Consider the following 23,622-nt stretch of genomic DNA (forward strand, 5'->3'; position numbering starts at 1 on the left):
GGGCCAAGGACACTACCCTGAGGAACTTCTGCAGTGATGTCCTGGAACTGAGATGACTGACCTCCAACAACCAGAGCCATCTTCCTTTGTACTAGGTATGACCCCAACCAGTGGAGAGTTTTCCCCCGATTCCCATTGATTCTAGTTTTGCTAGGGCTCCTTGATGCCGCACTGAGTCAAATGTGGCCTTGAAGGGCAGTCACTCTCATCTCACCTTGAGTGTTCAGCTCTTTTGTCCATGTTTGAACCAAGGCCGTGATGACGTCAAGAGCTGAGTGGCCCTGGCGGAACCCAAACTGGATGTCAGTGAGCAGGTAATTGCTAAGCAAAAGACACTTGATAGTGCCGATGATGACCCCTTCCATTACTTCACTGATGATCGAGTGTAGACTGATGGGGCGGTAATTGGCCAGGTTGGATTAGTTCTGCTTTTTGTGTACAGGACATACTTGGGCAATTTTCCACATAGCCAAGTAGATGCCAGTGTTGTAGCTGTACTGGAACAGCTTGGCTAATGGCTTGGCAAGTTCTGGAGCACAAGTCTTCAGTACTATTGCTGGAATATTGTCAGGGCCCACAGTCTTTGCACGATGCAGTGCCTTCAACTGCTTCTTGATATCACGTGGGGTGAATTGAATTGGCTGAAGACTGCCATCTGTGATACTGGGGACCTCTGGAGGAGGCTGAGATGGATCATCCACTCAGCACTTCTGGTTGAAGATTGTAGCAAATGCTTCAGCCTTATCTTTTGCACTGTATGTGCTGGGCTCCCTCACCATGGGGGATGGGGATATTTGTGGAGCCTCCTCCTCCAGTGAGTTGTTTAATTGTCCACCACCATTCACGACTGGATGTGGCAGGACTGGTGAGCTCAGATCTGATCCACTGGTTGTAGGATCGCTTTGCACTGTCACTTGCTGCTTATGCTGTTTGGCACGCTAGTCCTGTGTTATAGCTTCACCAGACTGACACATTTTTAGGTATGCCTGGTGCTGCTCCTGGCATGCCCGCCTTCACACTTCATTGAACCAGGGTTGATTCCCTGGCTCAATGGCGATGGTAGGGTGGGGGATATGCCATGCCTTGAGGTTACAGATTGTGTTCGAGTATAATTCTGCTGCTGATGATGGTTCACAGTGCCTTATGGATGCCCAGTCTTGAGGTGATCTGTTTGAAATCTCTCATTTAGCATGGTGGTAGCGCCAGACAACATGAAGGGTATCCTCAATGTGAAGGCGGGACTTCATCTCCACAACGAATATGCGGTGGTCACTCCGACTGACAGTGTCATGGACAGATGCATCTGCAGCAGGCAGGTCCTGAGGATGAGGTAAGTACGTTTTTCCCTCACCACCTGCCACAGACCCAGTCTAGCAGCTATGGCCTTTAGGACTTGGCCAGCTCGGTCAGTAGTGGTGCTACCGAGCCACTCTTGGTGATGGACTTTGAAGTCCCCCACCCAGAATACATTCTGCGCCCTTGCCACCCTCAGTGCTTCCTCCAAGTGGTGTTCAACACGGAGGAGCGCGGATTCAAAAGCAGCAGGAAGGCGGTATGTGGTAATCAACAGGTGGTTTCCTTGCCCATGTTTGACCTGATGCCATGAGACTTCATGGGGTCTGGCATTGATGCTGAGGACTGCCAGGGAATCTCCCTCCCGACTGTATACCATTGTGCCGCCACCTCTGCTAGGTCTGTACTGCCGGTGGGACAGGACATGCCCAGGGATATAGACTGTGGTGTCAGGGACATTACCTGCAAAATATGATTCCGTGAGGATGACTATGTCAAGCTGTTGTTGACTAGTCTGTGAAACAGCTCTCCCAATTTTGGCACTAGCTCTCAGATGTGAGTAAGGAGGACTTTGCAGGGTTGACAGGGCTGAGTTTGCCATTGTTGTTTAGGTCGATGCTGGGTGGTCCACCTGGTTTCATTCCTTTTTGAGGCTTTATAGAGGTTTGATACAACTGAGTGGCTTACTAGGCCATTTCAGAGGGCATTTAAGAATCAACCACATTACTGTGGGTCTGGAGTCACATGTAGGTAAGACCAGGCAAGGTCAGCAGATTTCCTTCCCTAAAGGATATTCGTGAACTAGATGCATTTTTAGAACAATCGACAATGGTTTCATAGTCATCATTAAACTTTTAATTCCAGATTTTTATTGAATTCAAATTCCACCATTTGCCATGGCGGAATTCAAACCTAGGGCCCCGGAGCATTACCCTGGGTCTCTGCATTACTGGTCCAGCGACAATACCACTACGCCATCACCTCCATTAAAATGGGGTCACAGCAGGAAAAAGTTTCCGAATTGTCGCCAAAAACTAATCAGTTCTTCCTTGGGCCATGCCCTGTGTACCGTTTCACTGAAATTTGCCCATTAGTTTTGAAGAAATATTAACAGACAAATGACTAAATGGGGCAAAAACATTACCTCTGTCCACCTTCAGAGGCAGGGGTAATAACAGTCAATGGACAGCACTCAGAAGTAAAAGGGTGGTATGTGCCCATCCCTATTCCAAGGGTGCTGAGGACAGTCCTGACTGCTGCCCCAGTTGAGACAATAATATACCACTACACCTATGACTTGGTTTTATACATCTCAATACAGCAAAAGGTGCTTCCATCCACAAAAACTTATGCGGAACTACATCTCATTTTTTCTAATCAATACGTAGTCTTACATTTGTTTCTGGAGGGGTGAAGGCAAATACCTCATTAGGTTTTGCACTTATCACCCCACCCCTAGAACCAATGTATTAGTCAAAATAGGGTGGCAGTACTGGCAAATCTCAGAATACAACCTAGCATTTCACCTCCCTCAACCCCTAAAAAGTACTCCGCTGTCAAGTCATATACCAATTTTAGCTAATTAAATCTTCATTTAATGTCTCTGCCAATAACCATCCATGAATGTGCAAAAGCAGTTGGTGAATCTTTCACTCCCTTCCTTCAAGTGAGCAAATACAAGCCCATCAATTTAGAAAGGGGTCTCTGTTTCACTATCAAAGGCATTTATCTGAGATGAAAACACCTTGTCTAAAAGTTAAGTTTTACTTTTTCTTTCCCAGCACTTGGCACTGCTATTCAAAGCAATCTTTGTTACTTTAATTCATTTTACAGGATGTGGGCTTCACTGGCTAGGTCAGAATTTATTACCCATCCCTAATTGCCCTTGAGAAGGTGGTGATGAGCTACCTTCTTGAACTGCTGCAGTCCCGATGGTGTAGGCACACCCACAGTGCTGTTAGGGATGGAGTTTCAGAATTTTGACCCAGCGACAGTGAAGGAACAGCAATATATTTTCAAGTAAGGACAGCGAGTGGCTTGGAGGGGAGCTTCCAGGTGGTGGGTTAGGAAGGTGCTTTCTAAGGGGCCTTAGTGAGTTTCTGCAGTGCATCTTGTAGGTGCTACGCACTGCTGCCACGGTTCATCAGTGTTGGAGGGAGTGCCAATCAAGCTGTATCTGAGGGTGGTGACTGGCATCGCACACGTAATTATAGTAACAATGATATTTAGCTCAAGAAACATGTTCACAGTTCAAAGGCTGAATTGCAGTGTGGCTTACATCAAAAAATCCATATATAGCCTAAGTAATCAAGTTGTTACAATCCGGTTAGGGACCGATAACATTTGCTCGAACATCTTGTTTTAATCAATAGAACTATGCACAAGGTTTCACTTTTTCAAAAAAAACAATGAACTTTATTGTATATGGAACAAATTAAACAAAGCAAACATAATTAAGTTAAAACCATAGCTTATACCCACATATGGTATGCGGGTTATATTAGATTTGGTACTGTGCAACATCACAGGATTAATTTATGACCTCAGAGTAAAGGCACCCCTAGGTAGCAGTGATCACAATATGACTGAATTTTACATTCAGTTTGAAAGAGAGAAGAGTGGGTCTAAGACTAGTATCTTAACTTAAATAAGGGCAACTATGTGGGGATGAAAGCTGAGCTAGCTGAAGTGAACAAGGCTACAGGATAGATCTATAAAGCAGCGGCAGACATTGAAGGGGATATTTCAGTGTATTCAGAATAAGTACATTCCTACTATAAAGAAAAATTCAAAGGGGAGGACCTACCATCCGTGGTTAACTAGATATGTTAAGGAAAGCATCAAATTTAAGGAAAAAGCATACAACTCCAGAAAGATGAGTGGCAGGACAGATGATTGGACAGAATATAAAGAACAGCAGAGAATGACTGAAAGGTTAATCAGGAGAAAGAAATTAGAGGTTGAGAGGAAGCTAGCTAGAAACATAAAAACAGATAGCAAGAGTTTCTACAGGTACTTAAAAAGGAAAAGACTAAGTAAAGTGAGTGTTGGTCCTCTAGAGAGTGACAGTGGGGAGCTAATAGTAGATAATTAGGAAACGGTGGAAGAAATGAACAAATATTTTGCTTCTGTGTTCACTATAGAGGATACAAAAAAACATTCCAGTAGTAGCTGAGAATCAGGAGGTGAACGGGAGAAAGGAACTTGGTGAAATTGAAATCACTAGGGAAACGGTACTGAGCAAATTGATGGAGATGCGGGCTGGGAAGTCTCTGGGTCCCGATGGACTACATCCTAAGGTTGTAAAAGAAGTGGCTATTGAGGTAGTCGATGCGCTGGTTTTAAATGTTCCAAAATTTGCTAGATTCTGGAAAGGTTCCATCAGATTGGAAAGTAGCAAATATAACCCCTAAATTCAAGGGAGGGATGCAGAAAACAGAAAGCCAGATAGCTTGACATCTATCATGGGGAAGTTGTTAGAATCGATCATTAAGGAGGTTATAACTGGGCACTTAGAAGAGCTCAAGGCAATTGGGAAAAGTCAACATGGTTTTGTGAAAGGAAAATCATGTTTAACCGATTTATTGGAGTTTTTTTGAAGGAGTAACATGCACAGTGGATGAAGGGGAGCCTGTAGACACACTGTACTTGGATTTCCAGAGGCATTTGATAAGGTTCCACAAAGATTATTATAGAAAATAAAAGCACATGGTGTAGTGGGTAACATATTAGCATGGATAAAAGTTGGGCTGGCTGGCAGAAAGCAGAGAGTATGCAAAAATGGGTCTTTGCTGATTGGCAGGACGTGACGAGTGACGTCCCATAGGGCTCTGTACTTGGGCCTCAACTTTTTACAATTTACATCAATGCTTTAGATGAGGGGAGTGAAGACAAGGTAGCAAAATTTGCAGATGACAAAAATAGGTAGGAAAGTATGTGGTAAAGAGAACATGAGGAGGTTGCAGATGGATATAGTAGGTTGAATGAGTGGGCAAAGATCTGGCAAATGGAGTTTAATGTGGCAAAGAGTGAAGTTGTTCACTTCGGCAGGAAGAACAAAGAAAGCAGAGTACCACTTAAATGGGGAATGCTGCGTAATTCTGAGGTGCCGAGGGATCTAGGTGTTTTAGTACAAGACTCACAAAGTTAGTATGCAGGTATAGCAAGTAATTAAGGCGACTAATGGAATGTTATCCTTTATTACAAGAGGAATTGAACATAAGAATAAGGATAAAAACAAAAATAAAAACAAAAAACTGCAGATGCTGGAAATCCAAAACAAAAACAGAATTACCTGGAAAAACTCAGCAGGTCTAGCAGCATCGGCGGAGAAGAAAAGAGTTGACGTTTCGAGTCCTCATGACCCTTCAACAGAACAGAGTTCTGTTCTGTTGAAGGGTCACGAGGACTCGAAACATCAACTTTTTTCTTCTCCGCCGATGCTGCCAGACCTGCTGAGTTTTTCCAGGTAATTCTGTTTTTGATAAGAATAAGGATGTTGTACTTCAGTTATAGAGGGCATTGGTGAGACCGCACCTCGACTGCTGTGTGCAGTTTTGGCCTCCTTATTTAAGGATGGACGTAAATGCATTGGAGGTGGTTCCAAAGGAGGTTCACTAGATTGATACCTGGAATGAGTGCACTGTCTTATGAGGAAAGGTTGGGTAGACTGGGCTTGTTTCCACTGGAATTCAGAAGAGTGAGGGGTGATTTGATTGAAGCATACAAGATCCTGAATGGCCTTGACAAGGTGGACGTCAAAAGGATGTTCCCTCTTGTGGGAGAGTCCAGACTAGGGGGCACAGTTTAAAGTTAGGGGTCACCCTGTTAGGACAGAAGAATTTTTTTCTCTTGAAGTGGTGCGACTTTGGAACACTCTGCCTCAGAAGGCAGGAGGTGGAGGTCATTGAATATTTTTAAGGCAGAGGTAGATAGTTCTTGTTAGACAAGGGAATCAAAAGTTAGAGGTTAGATGGGAATGTGAAAATTGAAACAATCAGCCATGGTCTTATTGAATGGCGGAGCAGGTTCGAGGGGTCGAATGGTCTACTCCTGTTCTTATTTCTTTTATTATGTTTACTTCCCCAAGAATTCTCTTTCAGACACATCAATCTTAAAAGTTATTTAATTCTGTAGGGACCACCTGTAAGAGTGCCACTGTCCTCTGGAGAATTTTCCTCATCTCTAGCTATTCTCAGAGGCTAAACTTTATCTCTTGACCGTGGTTGCTCCAGGCCCTTGTTCCGGTTACTTTTCAATACTTCCAGGCTAATTTAGCTGATTATTTTCTCTTGCAATTAGGCACTGAGGCCCACTGTAAATTCTCCCACTAACTTCAAACAAGGCAATCTTCGAGCTTCTGTTTCCTTAAGAGTCAAACTGAGATTAGGCCTCACCCACATTCCACATGGCTAGTAAAGCTAGTGTTTTACTCTGATTACAGTGCAGGTCTATCTAACTGTCATTTCCTTTGGCTATCTTCTCTCAGTGAGCTGCAAGCCACACGAGGTCCAAATTGCAACTCACTCAGCAACCAGATAAATTGCAATCAGAGAACCTTCCTAAGCTCTACCCATCACTATGAGATGCAGCCTGCCTTGGGCTGTCCTCAAACCGACCTTTCAGTTAATTACTTTTTCAATCTGATGAAGCAAACGGGTTTTATAGCCTTTCAGGGTTTACTGAATGCTTTTAAACTAAGTTAGCTCTACCTCCCAAAACAAAAACATCTCTCTGCACTGCCTTTGCTCTTGCAAGCATGGTAGACATCAGATCTCCAGCTCTTTAGTTAAGTGAGCCCACCTGCTCCCATGGTGCTCCAATGCATCTCCTGCCCTGGACGTTCTTTGTGGTAGAGGTTGCGAGTTTGGAAGGTGCTGTCAAAGGAGCTTTGGTGAGTTGCTATAGTGCACCTTGTAGATGGTACACACTGCAACCACTGTGTCGGTGGTGGAGTATGTGAAATGTTTAAGGTGGTGGATGGGGTGAAAAGCAGGTTGTTTTGTCCTGGATGGTGTCAAGCTTCTTGAATGTTGTGGCAGCTGCATTCATCCAAGCAAGTGGGGAGTATTCCATCACACTCCCGACCTGTGCCTGGTAGATGGTGGATAGGCTTTGGGGTGTCAGGAGGCGAGTTACTTGTCGCATGATTCCTAGCCTCTGGCTGCTCTTGTAGCCACTGTATTTATACGGTTAGTCCAGTTCAGTTTCTGGTCAATGGTAATCCCCAGGATGTTCATAGTGGGGGATTCAGTGATGGTAATGGAATTGAACATCCAGGGGCAATGGTTGGACCTCTCTCTTGTTGGAGATGGTCATTGCCTGGCACTTGTGTGGCACCATTATTTGCCACTTGTCAGCCCAAGCCTGAATGTTGTCCAGGTCTTGCTGTACATGGGCACAGACTGCTTCATTATCTGGGTCGTTGTGAATGGTGCTGAACATGTGCAAAAACGTCCCCACTTCTGACTTTACAATGGAGGGAAGGTCATTGATGTAGCAGCTGAAGATGGCCGAGCCAAGGACACTACCCTGCGGAACTCCTGCAGTGATGTTCTGGGGCTAAGATGATTGACCTCCAAAATCACAACCATCTTCCTTTGTGCAAGTGAGACTATAACCAGAGTAGAGGTCCACCACCCACCCCAGATTACCATTTACTTCAGTTTTGCTTGGGCTCCTTGATGTTAAGAGCAATCACTCTCATCTCACCTCTGGAGTTCAGTTCTTTTGTCCATGTTTGGACCAAGGCTGTAATGAAGTCAGGAACTGAATGGCCCTGGTGGAACCCAAACTGAGCATCAATGAGCAGATTATTGCTGTCCAAGTATTGCTTGATAGCACGGTGAACGACCCTTGCCATCACTTTGCTGATGATTGAGAGTAGACTGATTGGGCAGCAATTGGCTGAGTTGGATTTGTCCTGCTTTTTGTGGACGGGACATACCTGGGCAATTTTCCACAATGTTGTGTAAAAGCCAGTGTTGTAGCTGCACACCTTTCACTGACAGCACTGAGTGTTTCCTGAACCTCGCTGATAGCACAAGGCAGTCATCATATTGTCCACATATTTCCAGTATTCAAGGCCAGAAGAAGAGAGCAGCATTAATGTGGGTTAGGAAAAGAATCAGCCCTAGCTTAATGCCCTAAGGCATAGCTGCTGTTAACTGAACATTTTAAGATAGGCAGCCATAGTATCCAACAAAGTGTGGTCAGTTAGCAATCCACTGGACAAGAATCTCGTGTACACTTAACTTTAACAACTTCTTAACCAGAACCATAAAGGTCAACACTGTCATACGCCTTTGGAAAATCAGTTGTAATATTGATTGCAATTATTCACATCAAGGGATGACTCTTTGAAAAGAAAAATTTTCAGCTCTCCTTGTGGAACATACAAGAAACTTTGGATACAGTTAAATTAAAATGCAAAAAAGATGGTATTCGCTGAAAATACTCACTTGTGCATGTGCCCCGCCCCAACAACGATCATGATGTAGTAAGAAATTCCACTCTGCACAACAAAATGCAGGGTATACCTGAAAGAAAAATAATTCAACATTACAGTTAATGAAATTCTAGTTGAAATGCAGTCAATCAGCACTAAACTACAAGCTGCTGGTATAATTATAAATGACAGCCAGATACATGAGTTTCTTTTATACGCATCCTAAAAACATGGCATTTTAATAGTAAAATAGAATTCAATGAAGTGTTGGGGGAGGACGAGGGTTGGAATGACGGGCAGGGAATAAGAGGTTGCTTTAGGTCCAGTGTTTTCCTGACAGACTAACAACCTCTTCCTCTCAGAAACATACCGAGTATGACTTGAAGCTTACTCAATCTCTGAACACTTGCTTTAAAAAACAATTTTTAAAAAATCACTTTGTTAGAAAAACTGCTCAAATAACCACAAGATGGCAGCCACGATTTTGTTATATACGGGAACCTTTGTTTCTCTATAGAACCATTATTATTAATTCTTCCACCTCCTTCTGGTCTTGTTGGCAGACAAGTTCACACCTACCTAGACTGTTTTATACAGCTGGCATTGAAAGCGGCCCATAATATTTCAGATACAAGAGGTCATGGTTTATATGCTATTTCAAATCAACAGTTGAATAATGCATTTTTGAAACCATTCTAGCTAAGTGGCAGATAATTTTGTCCTCCCCCACCAGAAGATAATGCACCTGGCTTTGGGAGCAATTTTTATGAGAATCACTTCAAGGTTCTATTAAACAGCTTTCACAGGCAACATGTACATGAATTTTAGTGCCCCTTTCCAATATATAATGCTGCGAGAAGACTGTCAAATGCTTACACTATTTAAGTCACTTACTAATCCTGGCATTGCCTTTAGCTCACTCATAACTTTCAAAACACATCATAGGCTTTAGCAATCTCTTCCAGTTACACTATTCAATTAGTTGACAGCACTCAAAGGTCATATGAGTGTGTTATCCTTTAGGCAGGGTGGGGGGCAGGGAATATTCAAGTACTGAAAGTTGTTCTATATACTCTATTTAGTTTTGTCTTTGCTCATTAGATTGATTGTGGAAAAAGCACAATATTTCACTTTGTTAACATTAAATTCATTTCAACAACAGCATTGCAAAAATGCAGGACTCTTTTTCCAAGCAAGTGTTCAACAATAAAATGTATTTATTTAATATGTAAATATATTTAACTACAACACACCTTTTTAATAAGATACAAACCTTTAGAATCCAGTTAAAACTTACATTGCAACTACAACTGAAGTGTTTAAAAGAAAAATCAATTCTCTTCTCCAAATTTCTTTCCTGAAGATACTCCTTCTGCACAGAGTGCAGTTTCTAGTAGTCCTTTGCTCTTTTTCACCAGGCCTGCATCTCCCACCCAAAACCAAATGACTGCTTACTGGAATACGTTTCTATAAACTCTCCAGCACTCCAGTCAGCAACTCGTAGCTGGAGAACTCCCATATAAGAGATTTAGAAGATCATTTAACTACAAGGGTATCAAAGCCAAGCCTGCCCAGAAGGGACACCAGATGAGTGATCGGAAGCTTCAGGGTGACCAATATTTTCTTCAACTTTTTTTGTACTTTTGTCCATCACCAACCTATCTGAAATCAGCAAACCAAAGATTGAACTTGAACTCGAACTCTTGTCCACACAGGTCAACTATTCACTACATGATTGAAAATCAAGTAGCCTTTCTTCAAGTGAATGTTGATATTAGTCATCAAGCTATTCTACCAACTTTTGAGGGCTTTGCACAGAGCCAGAGCATGTAGGTATGTATTCAATCCAAAATGGAGCAAGCAGTCAGCTTTGTGGACGCAGTGGCACTGCCATTATAAAACCTCCATTGCTCACCAATAGTCAAATAAGCTGTACGTGAAGCTCAGACAGCTGTCAACTTAGCTCTGGGGGCCAGCATTGACTGCAGCTTCCAGAGCACTGCATCACTCCTGTGCTCTGTTTTCATGCAGAGCCATAGGAATCTTGAGGTGCAATCCATGGAGAGTGGTCTTGACTCCACAGAAGAGGCACCAGTAGTCTCTCAAGATGGACAAGATACCTTCTCCTCTGTCAATGCCACACTGCCAGCTGGGCCAGACTGCAAGTCCTGAGCAGCTTACTGTCACCCAGCATAGCCATCAAAAGGGTCCTCAAAAGGTGTTTTACTTTGACAGGAAGAAAAGTACTTCTTTTTTAAAATGGCAAGATGCTGAGATGGATTGGTGTATCCTTCTACAAGAAACATAAAATTAGCAGGCAGGTACAGCAAATAATTCAGAAGGCAAATGGCATGTTGGCCTTAATTATGAGGGGGCTGAAGTACAGGAACAAGAGGGCTTGCTACAACGTACAAGGCTTTGGTGAGGCCACACAGAATACCATGCAGAGTTTTGGTCATCTCATCAAAAAGGAAGGATATACTTGCCTTGAAGGCAGTGTAGCTAAGATTCAAAGATTGATTCCTTAGATAAAAGGATAGTCCTATGATGTTGAGTAGAATGGGCCTATACTCACTGCAGTTTAGAAGAACGAGAGGTGGTCTCATTCAAGCTTACAAGATTCTGAGGGAACTTCACAGGATAGATGATGGGAGGCTGTTTCCCCTGGCTGGAATGAGGGGTGCATAGTCTCTTGGTTAAAGGGTTAATCATTTGAGGCCGAGATGGAAAAAAATTGTTTTCCACTCAGAGTTGAGAACCTTTGGAATTCTTTATAACAGAGGGTGGTGGATGGTCAGGCCAAGATACAAATTTTTGGACTCTAGTGGAATCAAGATATATGGGATCAGGTGGTAAAGTGGAGTTGAGATCAAAGATCAGCCTTGATCTTAGTGATAAGCAGAGCAGGATTGAGGGACCATATAGCCTACTCCATGTCCTTATGAATGAGGAGACAGCAGGAATACTTTGAGTAGAATTAAGAAAGAGCAAAGGATACAAGACTCTGGGAAGAGTTGGCAACATACCTCTAAACAGTAGTGACATAGTAGCTGGATGCATGATGCAGAGATCAGAGAAGCATGTAACATAAGGGAAGTGGTTATAATGGGGGATTTTAATTTCTACAGGCTGGGAGAAGCACAATAGCATTCCATAAAGGCAGTAAACACCTAGGCTGCAATTTATCAGTTTTCTGGAACAGTACATTTTAGAACAAACAACAGACTTCACAACAGCCTTGGTCCAAACATGGATAAAAGAGCCGAATTCCAGAGGTGAGGGCACAGTGACTGCCCTTGACATCAAGGCAGCATTTGACCAAGTGTGGCATCAAGGAGCCCTTGCAAAATTGAAGTCAATGGGAATCAGGGGAAAACTCTTCATGGGTTGGAGTCATGCCTAACACAAAAGGAAAATGGTTGAGATGATTGGCCTCCAACAAGTACAAGGTCAAAAGTGGAGATGTTTTCTGATGACTGCACACTGTGCAGTGCCATTTGCAACTCCTCAGATACTGAAGCACTCCATGTACACATGCAGCAAGACCAGGACAATATTCAAGCTTAGACTGATAAGTAACATTTGCACCACAAAAGTGCCAGGCAATGGAATTAGCCAACAAGAGAGAATCTAACCATCTCCACTTGATGTTCAATGACACTAGTATTGCAACTTCCTGGGGGTTACCATTGACCAAAAACTTAAATGGACCAGTCATATAAACATTGGATCTATAATAGCAGATGAAAGAATGGGAATTCAGCAGTAAGTTACTCACTTCCAGACTCCCCAAAGTCTACAGATCACACATCAGGAGTGTGATGAAATACTCACCACTTAACTGGAATAGTGCAGCTCCTATAACCCTTAAGAAGCTCGACACCATCCAAGATGAAGCAGCTTGCCTGACTGACACCACATCCACCACCTTAAACATTCACTCCCTTCACCACCAGTGCACAGTGGCAGCAGTGTACACCATCTACAAGATGCACAGCAGCAACTCACCAAGGATCCTTCAACAGTACCTTGCAAACCCCTGACCTCTACCTACTAGAAGGACAAGGGCAGCAGATGCATGGAAACAAGGACTGTAGCAGTTCAAGGCAGCAACTCACCATCACCTTCTCAAGGACAATTAGGGATGGGAATGAATGCTGGCCTTGGTAACAATGATCACATCCCAAGAACAAATTTTAAAAAAAACACAAGTAAACAGACCATACTAGATTTAGTATGGAGTAATACCCCAGAGTTAGTTAACAAAGCAACAAGAAAAGGATAAATGGTTTAGCTGTAATCACCACGGTTACAAGCTGATCAAGGTTGGGAAATAAATATTTCAGCTTACACATTGCGTAAAGACAGGCACAATGGAAAAGGAGGAGTAACCCTGAAAGAAGATGACCAAAGGACAGTGGTGAGAAAGGAACATAGCTCAGATGATCAAGAAATATAATCAGTATGGGTGGAGATTAGGAATAACAAGGATCAGAAAACACTGGTAGGAATAATAATAGGCCCCCTAATGGTAGTTATACCATTGGACAGTGCATTAATCAAGAAATAACTGGAGTTTGTAACAAAGATAACGTAAGTTGGGGGGTTGGGCAGGGTGGGGGTGGGGGGGGGGGGGGAGGAACTTTAATCTTCATATGGACTGGACCAATCAAATTGGCAAAGGTAGCTTGGAAGATGAGCTTTACAACAGTTTCCTGGAACAATATGTTGTGGAACTAAATAGGGATAAAGCTATTTTATATCTTGTGTTGCGCAATGAGGCAGGTTTTATTAGTAGTCATAGTAAAAGATCCGAGGAAAAAAAATGATCCTAGTACAGTTGAGTTCCATGTTAAGTTGAAAAGTGATATACTGCAGTACCAAACAGGAATCTTAAACTTAAACAACAGTTACATATGTAAGAGCAGAGAGCTGGCTAAGGTTGATTGCGTAAATAGGTTCAAAGGTATGGCATTAAATAAATACTGGGAAACATTTAAGAAACAATTCAAAATGTTCAATAAAATTCCTCCTCCTTCAGGTACCATGCCCTAAGAGGGTGTTGGGGACCATGGACTTCCATTGGATTGGTCCATGATTATGTTTGGCAAAGTACTGCAGTGGCTTGTCATTGCCTTCTGTAGTATGGATGACCAGGAAACTCACACGCTCTTACTGCCTATCAGGCATATTGGAAGGATTCACAGGCTGATAATCAATCTGTTTGGCCACATTATGAACACACCTTCCATGGCCATCAAGTCCTGGAGTGGGACTTGAATCTGGAGCTTCTGGCCCAAAGGTTGGGGCGCCACCACTGCACCACAAGGCCTCCTTCAATAAAATTAAATTCCATTAAAAAAATCTTAGCAAGAAAGGTCCATCCTTAGCTTACTAGGGAGGTTCAGGATAGTATTAGATTAAAAGAAGAGGCTTATAAAGTTGCAAAGAATAGTAGCAAGCCTGAGGGTTGGAAGTGTTTCAGAAACCAGTAAAGGGCAACCAAAACATTGATTAAAAAGGGAACAAAATACCATAGAATAAACCAAACAGGAATCAAGGGCTGGATTGTCATATGGAGCTGGGGAGACTCTGAAGGAGTGGAAATGGCGGCTGGGACCCAATTCCGGATTCCCAACCCCATTCCCAGGGTTTCTGATATTTAAGTGTCGATTTCTGATTTTTAATAGTGCTGTTTAAGAATACGGGCTGGTTCAGAAAGCAAGCCTGCACCCTGCACCCTCTGCCTAGCTGGCTCCATTATGGGGATAAGCACATCCTAGCTCTCATGCAGTTGGGGCCAGCTGCTGCAGTGTAGCACCTCAGAGGTATCATAAACCATAGTCTGGATGAAAGAACCTTTTAAAAGGCAAGTTCAAAAACTCTTACCCATGCCACCTCATGTTCCTCCACCCAGCCCCCATGACCCTTCATACCAAGTTATGTCCCCCATGCAACGCTATGGCACTTCAATGCCTGTTTACACATTGGATAGAACCAATGAACCCTACAGTGACAACAACATGCCAAAAAAAAAAGTCATTCATTCATAGCTTTCAACTTTAAAAACTCCTTTCACTATAGACCAATAGTAGTATCAATCACCCAGACCCTTTAAAGTATCTGCAAGCACTTGAAACTTGTGTAGATAAACACTCTGCATTTGACAGAGGAGATCAGAGTGCCAGAGCTGTCAATCAAGCAGTTTCCCTATGGCTCAGTTATTTGAACAGTCCAGTGAATGGCTGGGCTCTCAGCCAAGAATACATAATGAGGTTTGGTGCAGAGCCTAGACATCCATTAGGCTGCTGAAACAGCTGAGCTCCCAGGAAAACATTTCTTCATTGACAGCTCTGGCTTCGGATCTCTTTTATCAATTTCACAATGTTTAATTACACAGGATAAAGAGATTTCAGGTGCTTACAATTTCCACTATTGATATTTTAAAGGGTCTGGATGATTTACACTTTTATTGGCCTGTAGTGAAAGATTTTTTTAAGAAAGTGGAAAGTTATGAATAATGATTTTTTTTTTAAAAAACAACACATGCTATTGTCACTATAAGGTTCATTAATTCTATAGAGTGGATGAATAGGCATTGAAGTGCCATAGCTTGGCATGGGGTATGGGGAACCATACCCCATACCAAGCTATGGGAGGGGTGTGGGTGGGGGGGCTTAGATTGACATGGATGGGGCATGGGGAGTGAGTGGGTGAGTGTGGTGAGGGCTAGTGGGCCTTACTGTTTTTATTATAACTGGGATGAAGTACCACTGAAACAGGCCTTTCTCAAAACCCGCCTCAACACCAAGCAGCCCTCATCGTAGCCTCCTAACTCTTTCCAGGGTCAGTTAGCTTGACTGTAGCCCACATCCGCCCCCAACACAATGAAAGTCCTGTCTTTACAGGCACTCTCTCCTATGGCAGGCATGCCAAGTAAGGAAATTTTCCGACTCCCACAACCTGCCTCAAAGATGAAAATCCAGCCCATAAAAACAGATTGTAAGAGCTTTTACAAATATATGAAAAGGAGTGTAGCTAAAGCAAATGTTGGTCCCTTATGAAGCAACAACAGGAGAAATTATCACGGAGAATAAGGAAAGATGTTGAACAAATATTTTGTTCCTGTCTTCACAGTAGAAGACAAATTATATTTATATAAATATTATATTTTTTATATATAATTATATTATTTATATATAAATATAATATATGAGGGACTTAAGGTAATTATCATCAGCAGAGAAAAACTATCAGAGAAACTTATGGGACTAAGCCAACAAATCCTCAGGACTTGATGGCCTACATCTTATGCTTCCAAAAGAGGTACCTACAGAGATAGAGGGTGAGCTGGTTATGGTTTTCCAAAGTTCCCTCAATTCTAGAATAATCCCAGCAGATTGGAAATTAACAAATGTAACACCACTATTAAGAAAATAATTAGAGAGAAAACGGAACTACAGGCTAGTTAGCCTGACAGTCGTCAGGAAAATGCTGGATTCTATTAAAGAAGGCTCAACAATGCACTAAGAAAATCATAGAATAATCAGACAGAGTCAACATGGTTTTGAGAAAGGAAAATGGTGTTTGACAAATTTGTTAGTTTTTTTTGAGGTGTGACTAGCAGAGCAGATCAAAGGGGCACAGCAAATGTAGCAGGCTTGGGTTTCCAAAGGGCATTTGATAAGGTGCCACACAAAGGCTTAATATGCAAGATAAGGGCTCATGCAGTTGGGGGTAATATGTTAGCATAGATAGAAGACTGGCTAACAAGAAGCAAAGAGTAGGGATAAATGGGACATTGTGAAGTTGGCAGGCTGTAACTACTCGAGTGTTTCAGCTACGTTCAATCTATATTAATGACTTAGACAAAGATAGTCCATAAAAGTTTGCTGATGATACAAAGCCAGGTGGGAATGTAACCTTTGAGGATGCAAAGAGATGTAGACAGATGTAGACAGGTTAAGTGGATGGGAAACAAGGTGGCAGATTGAATAATGCAGCAAAGTGTGAGGTATTTACCTTGGGAGTAAGAAAAGCAGAATACTTTTAAAGGCATGAAGCTTGTGATGTTCAGGGAGACTTGGGTATTCGAATGTAAGGAACAAAGTTAGTATTTAGGTACAGCAGCAATTAGGAAAGCAATTGACGTGTTAGTCTTTACTGCAAGGGGATTAGGGTAGAAGAATAAGGAAATGTTTCTACAATTGTATAGGGCTTTAGTGAGACTGTACTGTGTACAGTTTTGATCTTGTAACGATCCAGGTAGGATTGTAATGAGAAATTAAAGAGAAATTCAAACACCCAGTGATTAACTGAAATAAATTACACCATAAGATTCCATGGTTTAAGACAATGAATTTTACCATTCAAGAAATAAGCAAAGCAAACACTACCAAATAAGATAAAAGCAAAATACGCGGATGCTGGAAATCTGAAATAAAAACAGGTACTCTGAAGAGGAGTCATACGGACTCAAAACATTAACTCTTTCTCATTCCACAGGTGGTGCCAGACTTGCTGAGCTTTCCCAGCATTTTCTGTTTTTATTGCACTACCAACTAAGCACTTGGTTGAATACTTATACTTTACATTTAAAAACATAAAACATAATGACATATACTTTAGACTTAAATTCTCAACTGAGCCTCACCTTTTTACCTTGACTACACCCTGGAAGTCCAACTGCTTTTCTTGAAGGATCCTAACTTCCTGGGACCAAGCCGAAGTGCCACAGCTCTCAGGAATTCACTGCAATTCACCTCAGTGTTCCTGCTATCCTCTGAGGTATGAGCATTCTTGGGGTCCTTCCACTAGCTTCCAGCTAAATGACACTTCAGCACTCCTTAAGCACCTCACATTTGTGGACACAAGTGTAGACTTCAATGCACTCTTGCTTAGTGCCTCCACCTCAGAAATACCAGATTTCTAATAGACCTTTTGCTTTTGGTCTATGCTGCTTTTCTTCTCTTAGCAGACTTTTTCTTTCTCTGTCTGCTAAACTCAGGGCTCACATCCACCAGCTTGGGTGCTTTCAGCTTTAACCCCAAAGACCTTCTGGAAAAATCCCACAGAACTCCAGAATTCCAACCAAGGCTCCACCCTGATTTACTCATCTCTATGGTAACAGTGGTTAGTTGAGATGTCCAATAAATTTTTAGATTAATTAACTTTTAGCTTCAAAGTAATTTTTTTGGCTCTGGGACCCACCTGAATAATTTAAATTTCTAGTAAAGTCAGGGTAATTTTCCTCTCACTGTCTGCAGTTCCCCAGCTAAATGAAGACCATCTGTTATTTTTATAGCTTTCACCCTCCTAACTCTGACCTCATAAGTACACATGGAAACCTTTGAGCTGCCATTATTTGAGGTGTTAGCATTTTAATTAACTTACCCTAAAAAAAATTAATCTTCCCAAAACTAAACATCACCTCTAAAATATTAATATGGATCATGAACTAGATGATTATAACAGTGCCCATTCTTAAAAAAAGGAGACAGTATTGCATGGGAGATGGTACAGTGAAGATTCACTAGATTGGTTCCAGGGATTAGAGGGGTTGTCCAATGATGAGATGGAGCGAAGTGGGTCTAAATATCTGAAGTTTAATAGAATGAGAGGTGATCTCATTGAAACATACAAAATCCTGAAGGGGTTTGGTAGAGTAGACACTGAGAGGCTGCTTCCCCTGGCTAGGAAATCTAGAACATGGTGATACAGTGATCCTTTCTCAGGATAAGGGGTTAATCATTTAGGACTGAGATGAGGAGGAATTTCTTTACTGAAAAGGTTGTGAATCTTTGGAATTTACTACTTCAAGGTGGTTGTAGATCTTCCATTGTTAAATATATTGAAGAGTGAGATAGACAGATTTTTGGTCTCAGGAAATCAAGGGATACAGGAAGTGGGTGGGAAGCTGGAGTTGAGGCACAAGATCAGTTATTGCACAGAATAGCAAAGCAGGCTCAACAGGGCGTATGGTCTATTCCTGCCCCAATATCTTACATTGTGATGGAGAAGTGCGAGTCACAAACTATGGTTTTAAATTCAAGTGAGGCTGACTTAAGAGGGATGAGACAAAAGCTGACCACAGTAAACTAGGCTATATAGATACTTGATGGACCTACAAACAGTGGTAGGTATTGAAAGTAGTTGGCACAATACATGACCAGTGCATCCCTCTTTTTTAAAAGAAGCAAAAGCTCTAGTTGTGTAAGGCAACTGAGAGCAACAAATGAAGCAGCATACAGTATCAAGGTAAAAAAAGATGCTTACACAAATACAAAAAGTTGAAATCCTGTGGTGCCGCCAGGTTTTGATCTGCAATTTTACCTAGGGATCAGTGACAGCTTTTCTGTCAGGGGTGGGGGGTTGCCTTTCAATAGTTTTCATATAAAAAGGTGTCCTTGCAGGCCAAACAGAGGAGTCCTTGGGCCACCTATTACTCCTCCTGCTTCAAAGCTCACACGCAGCACACTTTTAAAACTGAGGTCCAAAATATTCTTTAGTGGCTCAGTAAAAGTAAGATAATTAATGTAAATTGCGATTGCTCAGATTCAGGTGTCTTTGGGTGTTTCTCAGCCAGCATAAAGCAGAAAATTTATGTTGAAATGAATTCTTGCAAATGATTATGGTTGTTGCTTGGATCTGTCACAAAGCATTGTCTCACTGTAATCACTTAGTCAATTAATATATTTACAATGCCACTCATATGCACAATACATTTGGAATCATGAGCAGTTTTAAATAAATAGATAATTTCACAGATCTCCCATGGTGTTCTTCACCGAGTCAGTGATTAGACAGTTTCGCCAGTCTTGTGTTTTACAATGATGTTGCCAGGTATGGTTAATTTTATCTATGAGGAAAGATTGGATAGACTGGGGTTTTGTTCTTTGAAACAGGAGGCCGAGAGGAGATTTAATTAAAGTGTATAAAAATATCAGGGCCCTAGGAAGGAGCAATTTCTGTTCGCAGAGAAGTCAATAACTGGGAGTATAGATTTAAAGTAACTGGTAGAAGGATTGGAGGGGAGCTGAATATTTTTCTACACCTGGGAGAGTGATGCAAGTCTGGAACTCACTAACTGAAAGGATGGTAAAGGCAAAAACTCTCATCGTATTTAAAAATACACTGGATATGCACTTAGATGCCACAAGCCAAGGGCTACACACCAAGAACTGGAAGGCAAGGTCAAGCTGGATAACTCTTTCAGCTGGTGCAGACAGATGGGTCAAACCGGCCTCCTTTGTTGCCATAAATTTTTCTGACGTTTCTATGAATGGTCTAGTTTAGCTTCAGATGGTTGCCGACTAGGGAATGGTGTTTGCAGCGAGAACCAAAGACACAAACTTGGCGTGGAAGAAATAAGTTCTGGGACTCAGTTGTCTAGAGTACTAAGACTGGAGAATCAAGGGCGAAGAATTTTGCACCTTGCCATAAATAGGTGCCACCAAGCTTGCTGCACATCAAGATCGCATGAGGTGGCACTTTATCATATAGATCAGTGAAATCCCAAGTTTAATGATTAACCTGCAGTAAATTGGCCAATCTCAAAGCAGTAATGCACTACATTAGGTCTCGGCATCCAATAAAGGAAAAAACAAAACTCTTACCCCTGCTCAAAATACACATGCGGGGGTGTTGAATAAAAACAGGATCAGGCTGAGCTGTAATGACCATCTAAGTCTGAAACACATCAAATTCTGTCCAGTTTAATACAAACAACTGTCCTTTGGATAACCATGGAATTATACCCAGCTTAAGAGGTCAATATGGCAAAAGAGTACCCCACAAACACCTGGCATTTAGGTGGAGTTTTATTAAAACCTCTAAATTTAAAAGCAATACTTACCACCCAAAGCAGAACAATGCAAGGTAAAGCCCCAGAAGCGTGGCAACAGCATGCCTGACATAGCTGCTAGTTTTACTTGGGTGAAGATAAAGTCGAAACCATACACTTGCTAGCAAAGCAAACAACTGGCACACTACAAAATTCACCTGGAAAGAGAAAATGGAGCTGTTTTAGTGCCAAACATTAGAATCAGAAATTACATTAAAATATTAGAACAAATTTAATAATTTTAAAATACATTAATAAAAATCTGGTTATTAGCCAATTTAACCACATATTGTCAAACCTGGGCAAACCTCAGGTTATAGTCAATGATCATGCCCCTCCTCTCTTGCAGCTTTTCCATGGGGTCAACACAATTCTGGTCGATCACCCTTCATAACAGCCATCATTTTTTGGATTTGGGCAGTGGTTTTACAGCTGGATGCCCTTCCTGCAGCTAACCCTCCCCATTTATCTGGGCTGGGGGCTGGCATACTGGGTTGCCTGCATCTGTGGCTAGTTTGTAAGTCAATGTTCATATTTATGGATATTTCCAATATTTGTTGGCTTACTATTTCTATGTAGTAATGAAAAATATTCTCTGCAATAATAGTCATCTTGCTTCGATATAGTCTTTCCAACATGGAGGATCCTGGAGGTGAAAGGGGTCCCCATGCAGAGAAGTTGGAAAACCATTGTTTTTGCTTGCTCATTAGCAGCAATATAGGAAGTTTCACAGTGCAGTAGTTCAAGGTTGCCTGGTTGAATCACAGCAGAAACATCTGCACTGCAGGAAATTTGATGTCATTACCAAACAACAGTCAAGTTCCATGCATAGATTTCTTTCTGCATCAAGTCATGTGTGATAACTATTTAGGTCCATATTTCTACTTGCACTTAAATTGGCTGATTCTGATTAATTTATTGGAATTAATAACATCCATCGTGCAGTAGGGCCTGGAAGCCTGCTGTACAAGATCCATAATTTGGCACAGGAGGAACAATCTCACTCAGTCAGCACTAGATATTATTGGGTGGGGGGGTGGCGGTGGGGTGGAAAAACAGAATTCATGCCGTTGAAACCTATACTGCTGAGATAGAAACCATACTCCCATTTCTAATCTAGGTCGTCCTCCACCTGAATGAATGCCTCCTGCCAGTTTATTTTTTGAGGAAGGGAATAGGCCTCAATGCTCAGCTCTGACAGCTTCATCTTGGAAACAGATTCAAAATAAGAGTTCTTTTCTTACACTTCAATGTTTATCTTAACTATGCAATACAAAACAAATACAGAAGCAAAAATGAAAATACATAGTATTCCATTTAATATAAATTATCTAAAGATGCCTTGCTCAAATTAAAACATTTTGCCCAGTTCCCTGAAGGCCTTGTGGATAAAAAGCAGACAAGGGTGTGGTACTAAATTCTAATGACTAAAGATTTAAGGTTTGATGCCTACTCAATGCTGGCCAAATTGCTACCAACCCTGGCAACAGTAGTTTTGCTAGAATTCGCCTCTGTATCATAGACTGGAAAATAAGTCTGGGGCAGATGATTGCAAGTTTATAAAAACAAGAGCAGCTCCATGAAGATGCAATTTTTTGGCTCCTGCTTAAGAGTGCAAGTGCCAAATTCAAAACAGGATCAGGTGCTGCTCTAATGCAGCAGACAACTAGCCTGTCAATATTTATTGCTCTAGACTCCCAAGAACGGCAGCTTGGATTAGGTTCTAGAAAACTACACACACCCCATGAAGAATCGATAACTCCAGGGAAAAAAAGATCTTAGGAAAAACAAAAGGATATTTTCAACCTATTGTTGCCCTCAAATCCCTGCCATCTCTCTCAGCACCACAAGAGGCTGAACCAAAGTCACAAACAACATTCACAGTGACCACTCAGCATCACTAGGTCAACCAGTGTTCGCTATTAACATTCATCTTCCATTATGCAACTTGGTTGAATTATCCTTACTGGATTCCACTGTAGCCTATCCATAGTCCAATAATCTGCAGCAATTGCTTCTCTTGCACTTCCCCCACACCCATTAAAACTGGAGATCTGGCACCCCACCCACAAGGGTACATCTTTGGCTTCTTCTATTTTCTCATCTATATGCTGCCCTTTGATGATATCACCCACAAAGTACAGGGCCAGTCTCTACATATACCCGGACAACACTCAAGAAGCTCCCCACCACCTCATTCGATGGTTCCACTGCCTGTGTTGTCGGACTGCTTATTCAGCTGTCTTGGATGTGTCCCAATCACCTGCCAACTAAACATTAGTAAGACCAAATCCATTGCCTTCAAATCTCACTAATTTCCTACTCTTGTCATTAATTCCATTCCCCTTTTAGCCATCAAGTTTTATGGTAACTTTGTCTAGCTTAAAAGCACATACCCCAACATTTGTTCCCTTCTGACTTTTTAGTTGTCCTACTGGCTTTTCAGTTTTATTTTGCAACTGTGGATCCTGATCAAAAGTTAACTCTGAAGTTCATATCTTGTCAATTCTAGATCTTGGTGACCTTCAGCTTGGCTGCCATTTTTCTGTACACCTCCCAGGTCTTTATTTCCACAGCAATACCTCCGGCAGTACACTTCACTCTACTCTTCAAATAGATTCTGGACTCTCATGTCCTGCACACCTGTCTCCAAGCGTGGACATAGCTCAGACTCCGATGTCTACAGCACAGAAGGCGGCCATTTGGCCCATCGTGTCTGCGCCAGTCAAAAAAGATCTGACTACACTAATCCCCTGTTGAAACTTCACTGCTTAACTGTCTCCTGGATTCACTTCCTTTCTACAACACTCTCTAAACCTTGACACTCCAAGCTATCTGCAAGTTGACTTCATCCACCACAAAGCCTTAAATATTAACTTTGAATTATTTCAAACCATCTACTCCCTATTCTCTTTATAACCAAGGCATGTCCCTAATTTCTGCCAACACTGCAGAACATGAATTCCCTCTGTGCAAAATATTTCCTTAAAGTCACTTACAATTCCCAAATGCCAAGCCTTTGGGGCTTCATTAAACACAA

At 41.9% G+C, this 23,622-nt stretch overlaps 1 protein-coding gene across 5 annotated transcripts in view; it reads right to left on the minus strand.

The window, feature by feature from the left end:
• LOC144680553 (membrane-bound glycerophospholipid O-acyltransferase 2-like) overlaps positions 1–23,622 on the minus strand; it is a 164,961-nt gene that overhangs the window by 99,139 nt on the left and 42,200 nt on the right. For 3 of the 5 annotated variants that reach the window (XM_078541650.1, XM_078541652.1, XM_078541651.1), the window contains exons 2-3: positions 20,595–20,740; positions 8,754–8,831 (exon numbers count right to left, since the gene is read on the minus strand). In XM_078541650.1, coding sequence (XP_078397776.1) covers positions 8,754–8,831; positions 20,595–20,740 — 224 coding nt within the window. Of the gene's footprint in view, positions 1–8,753; positions 8,832–17,393; positions 17,532–20,594; positions 20,741–23,622 lie in introns of those variants that run through there. The other 2 variants (XM_078541654.1, XM_078541653.1) reach the window with 2 other exon arrangements.

The sequence above is a fragment of the Cetorhinus maximus genome, chromosome 5 (assembly GCF_964194155.1).
Source record: "Cetorhinus maximus chromosome 5, sCetMax3.hap1.1, whole genome shotgun sequence".
Lineage (NCBI taxonomy): Eukaryota > Metazoa > Chordata > Chondrichthyes > Lamniformes > Cetorhinidae > Cetorhinus > Cetorhinus maximus.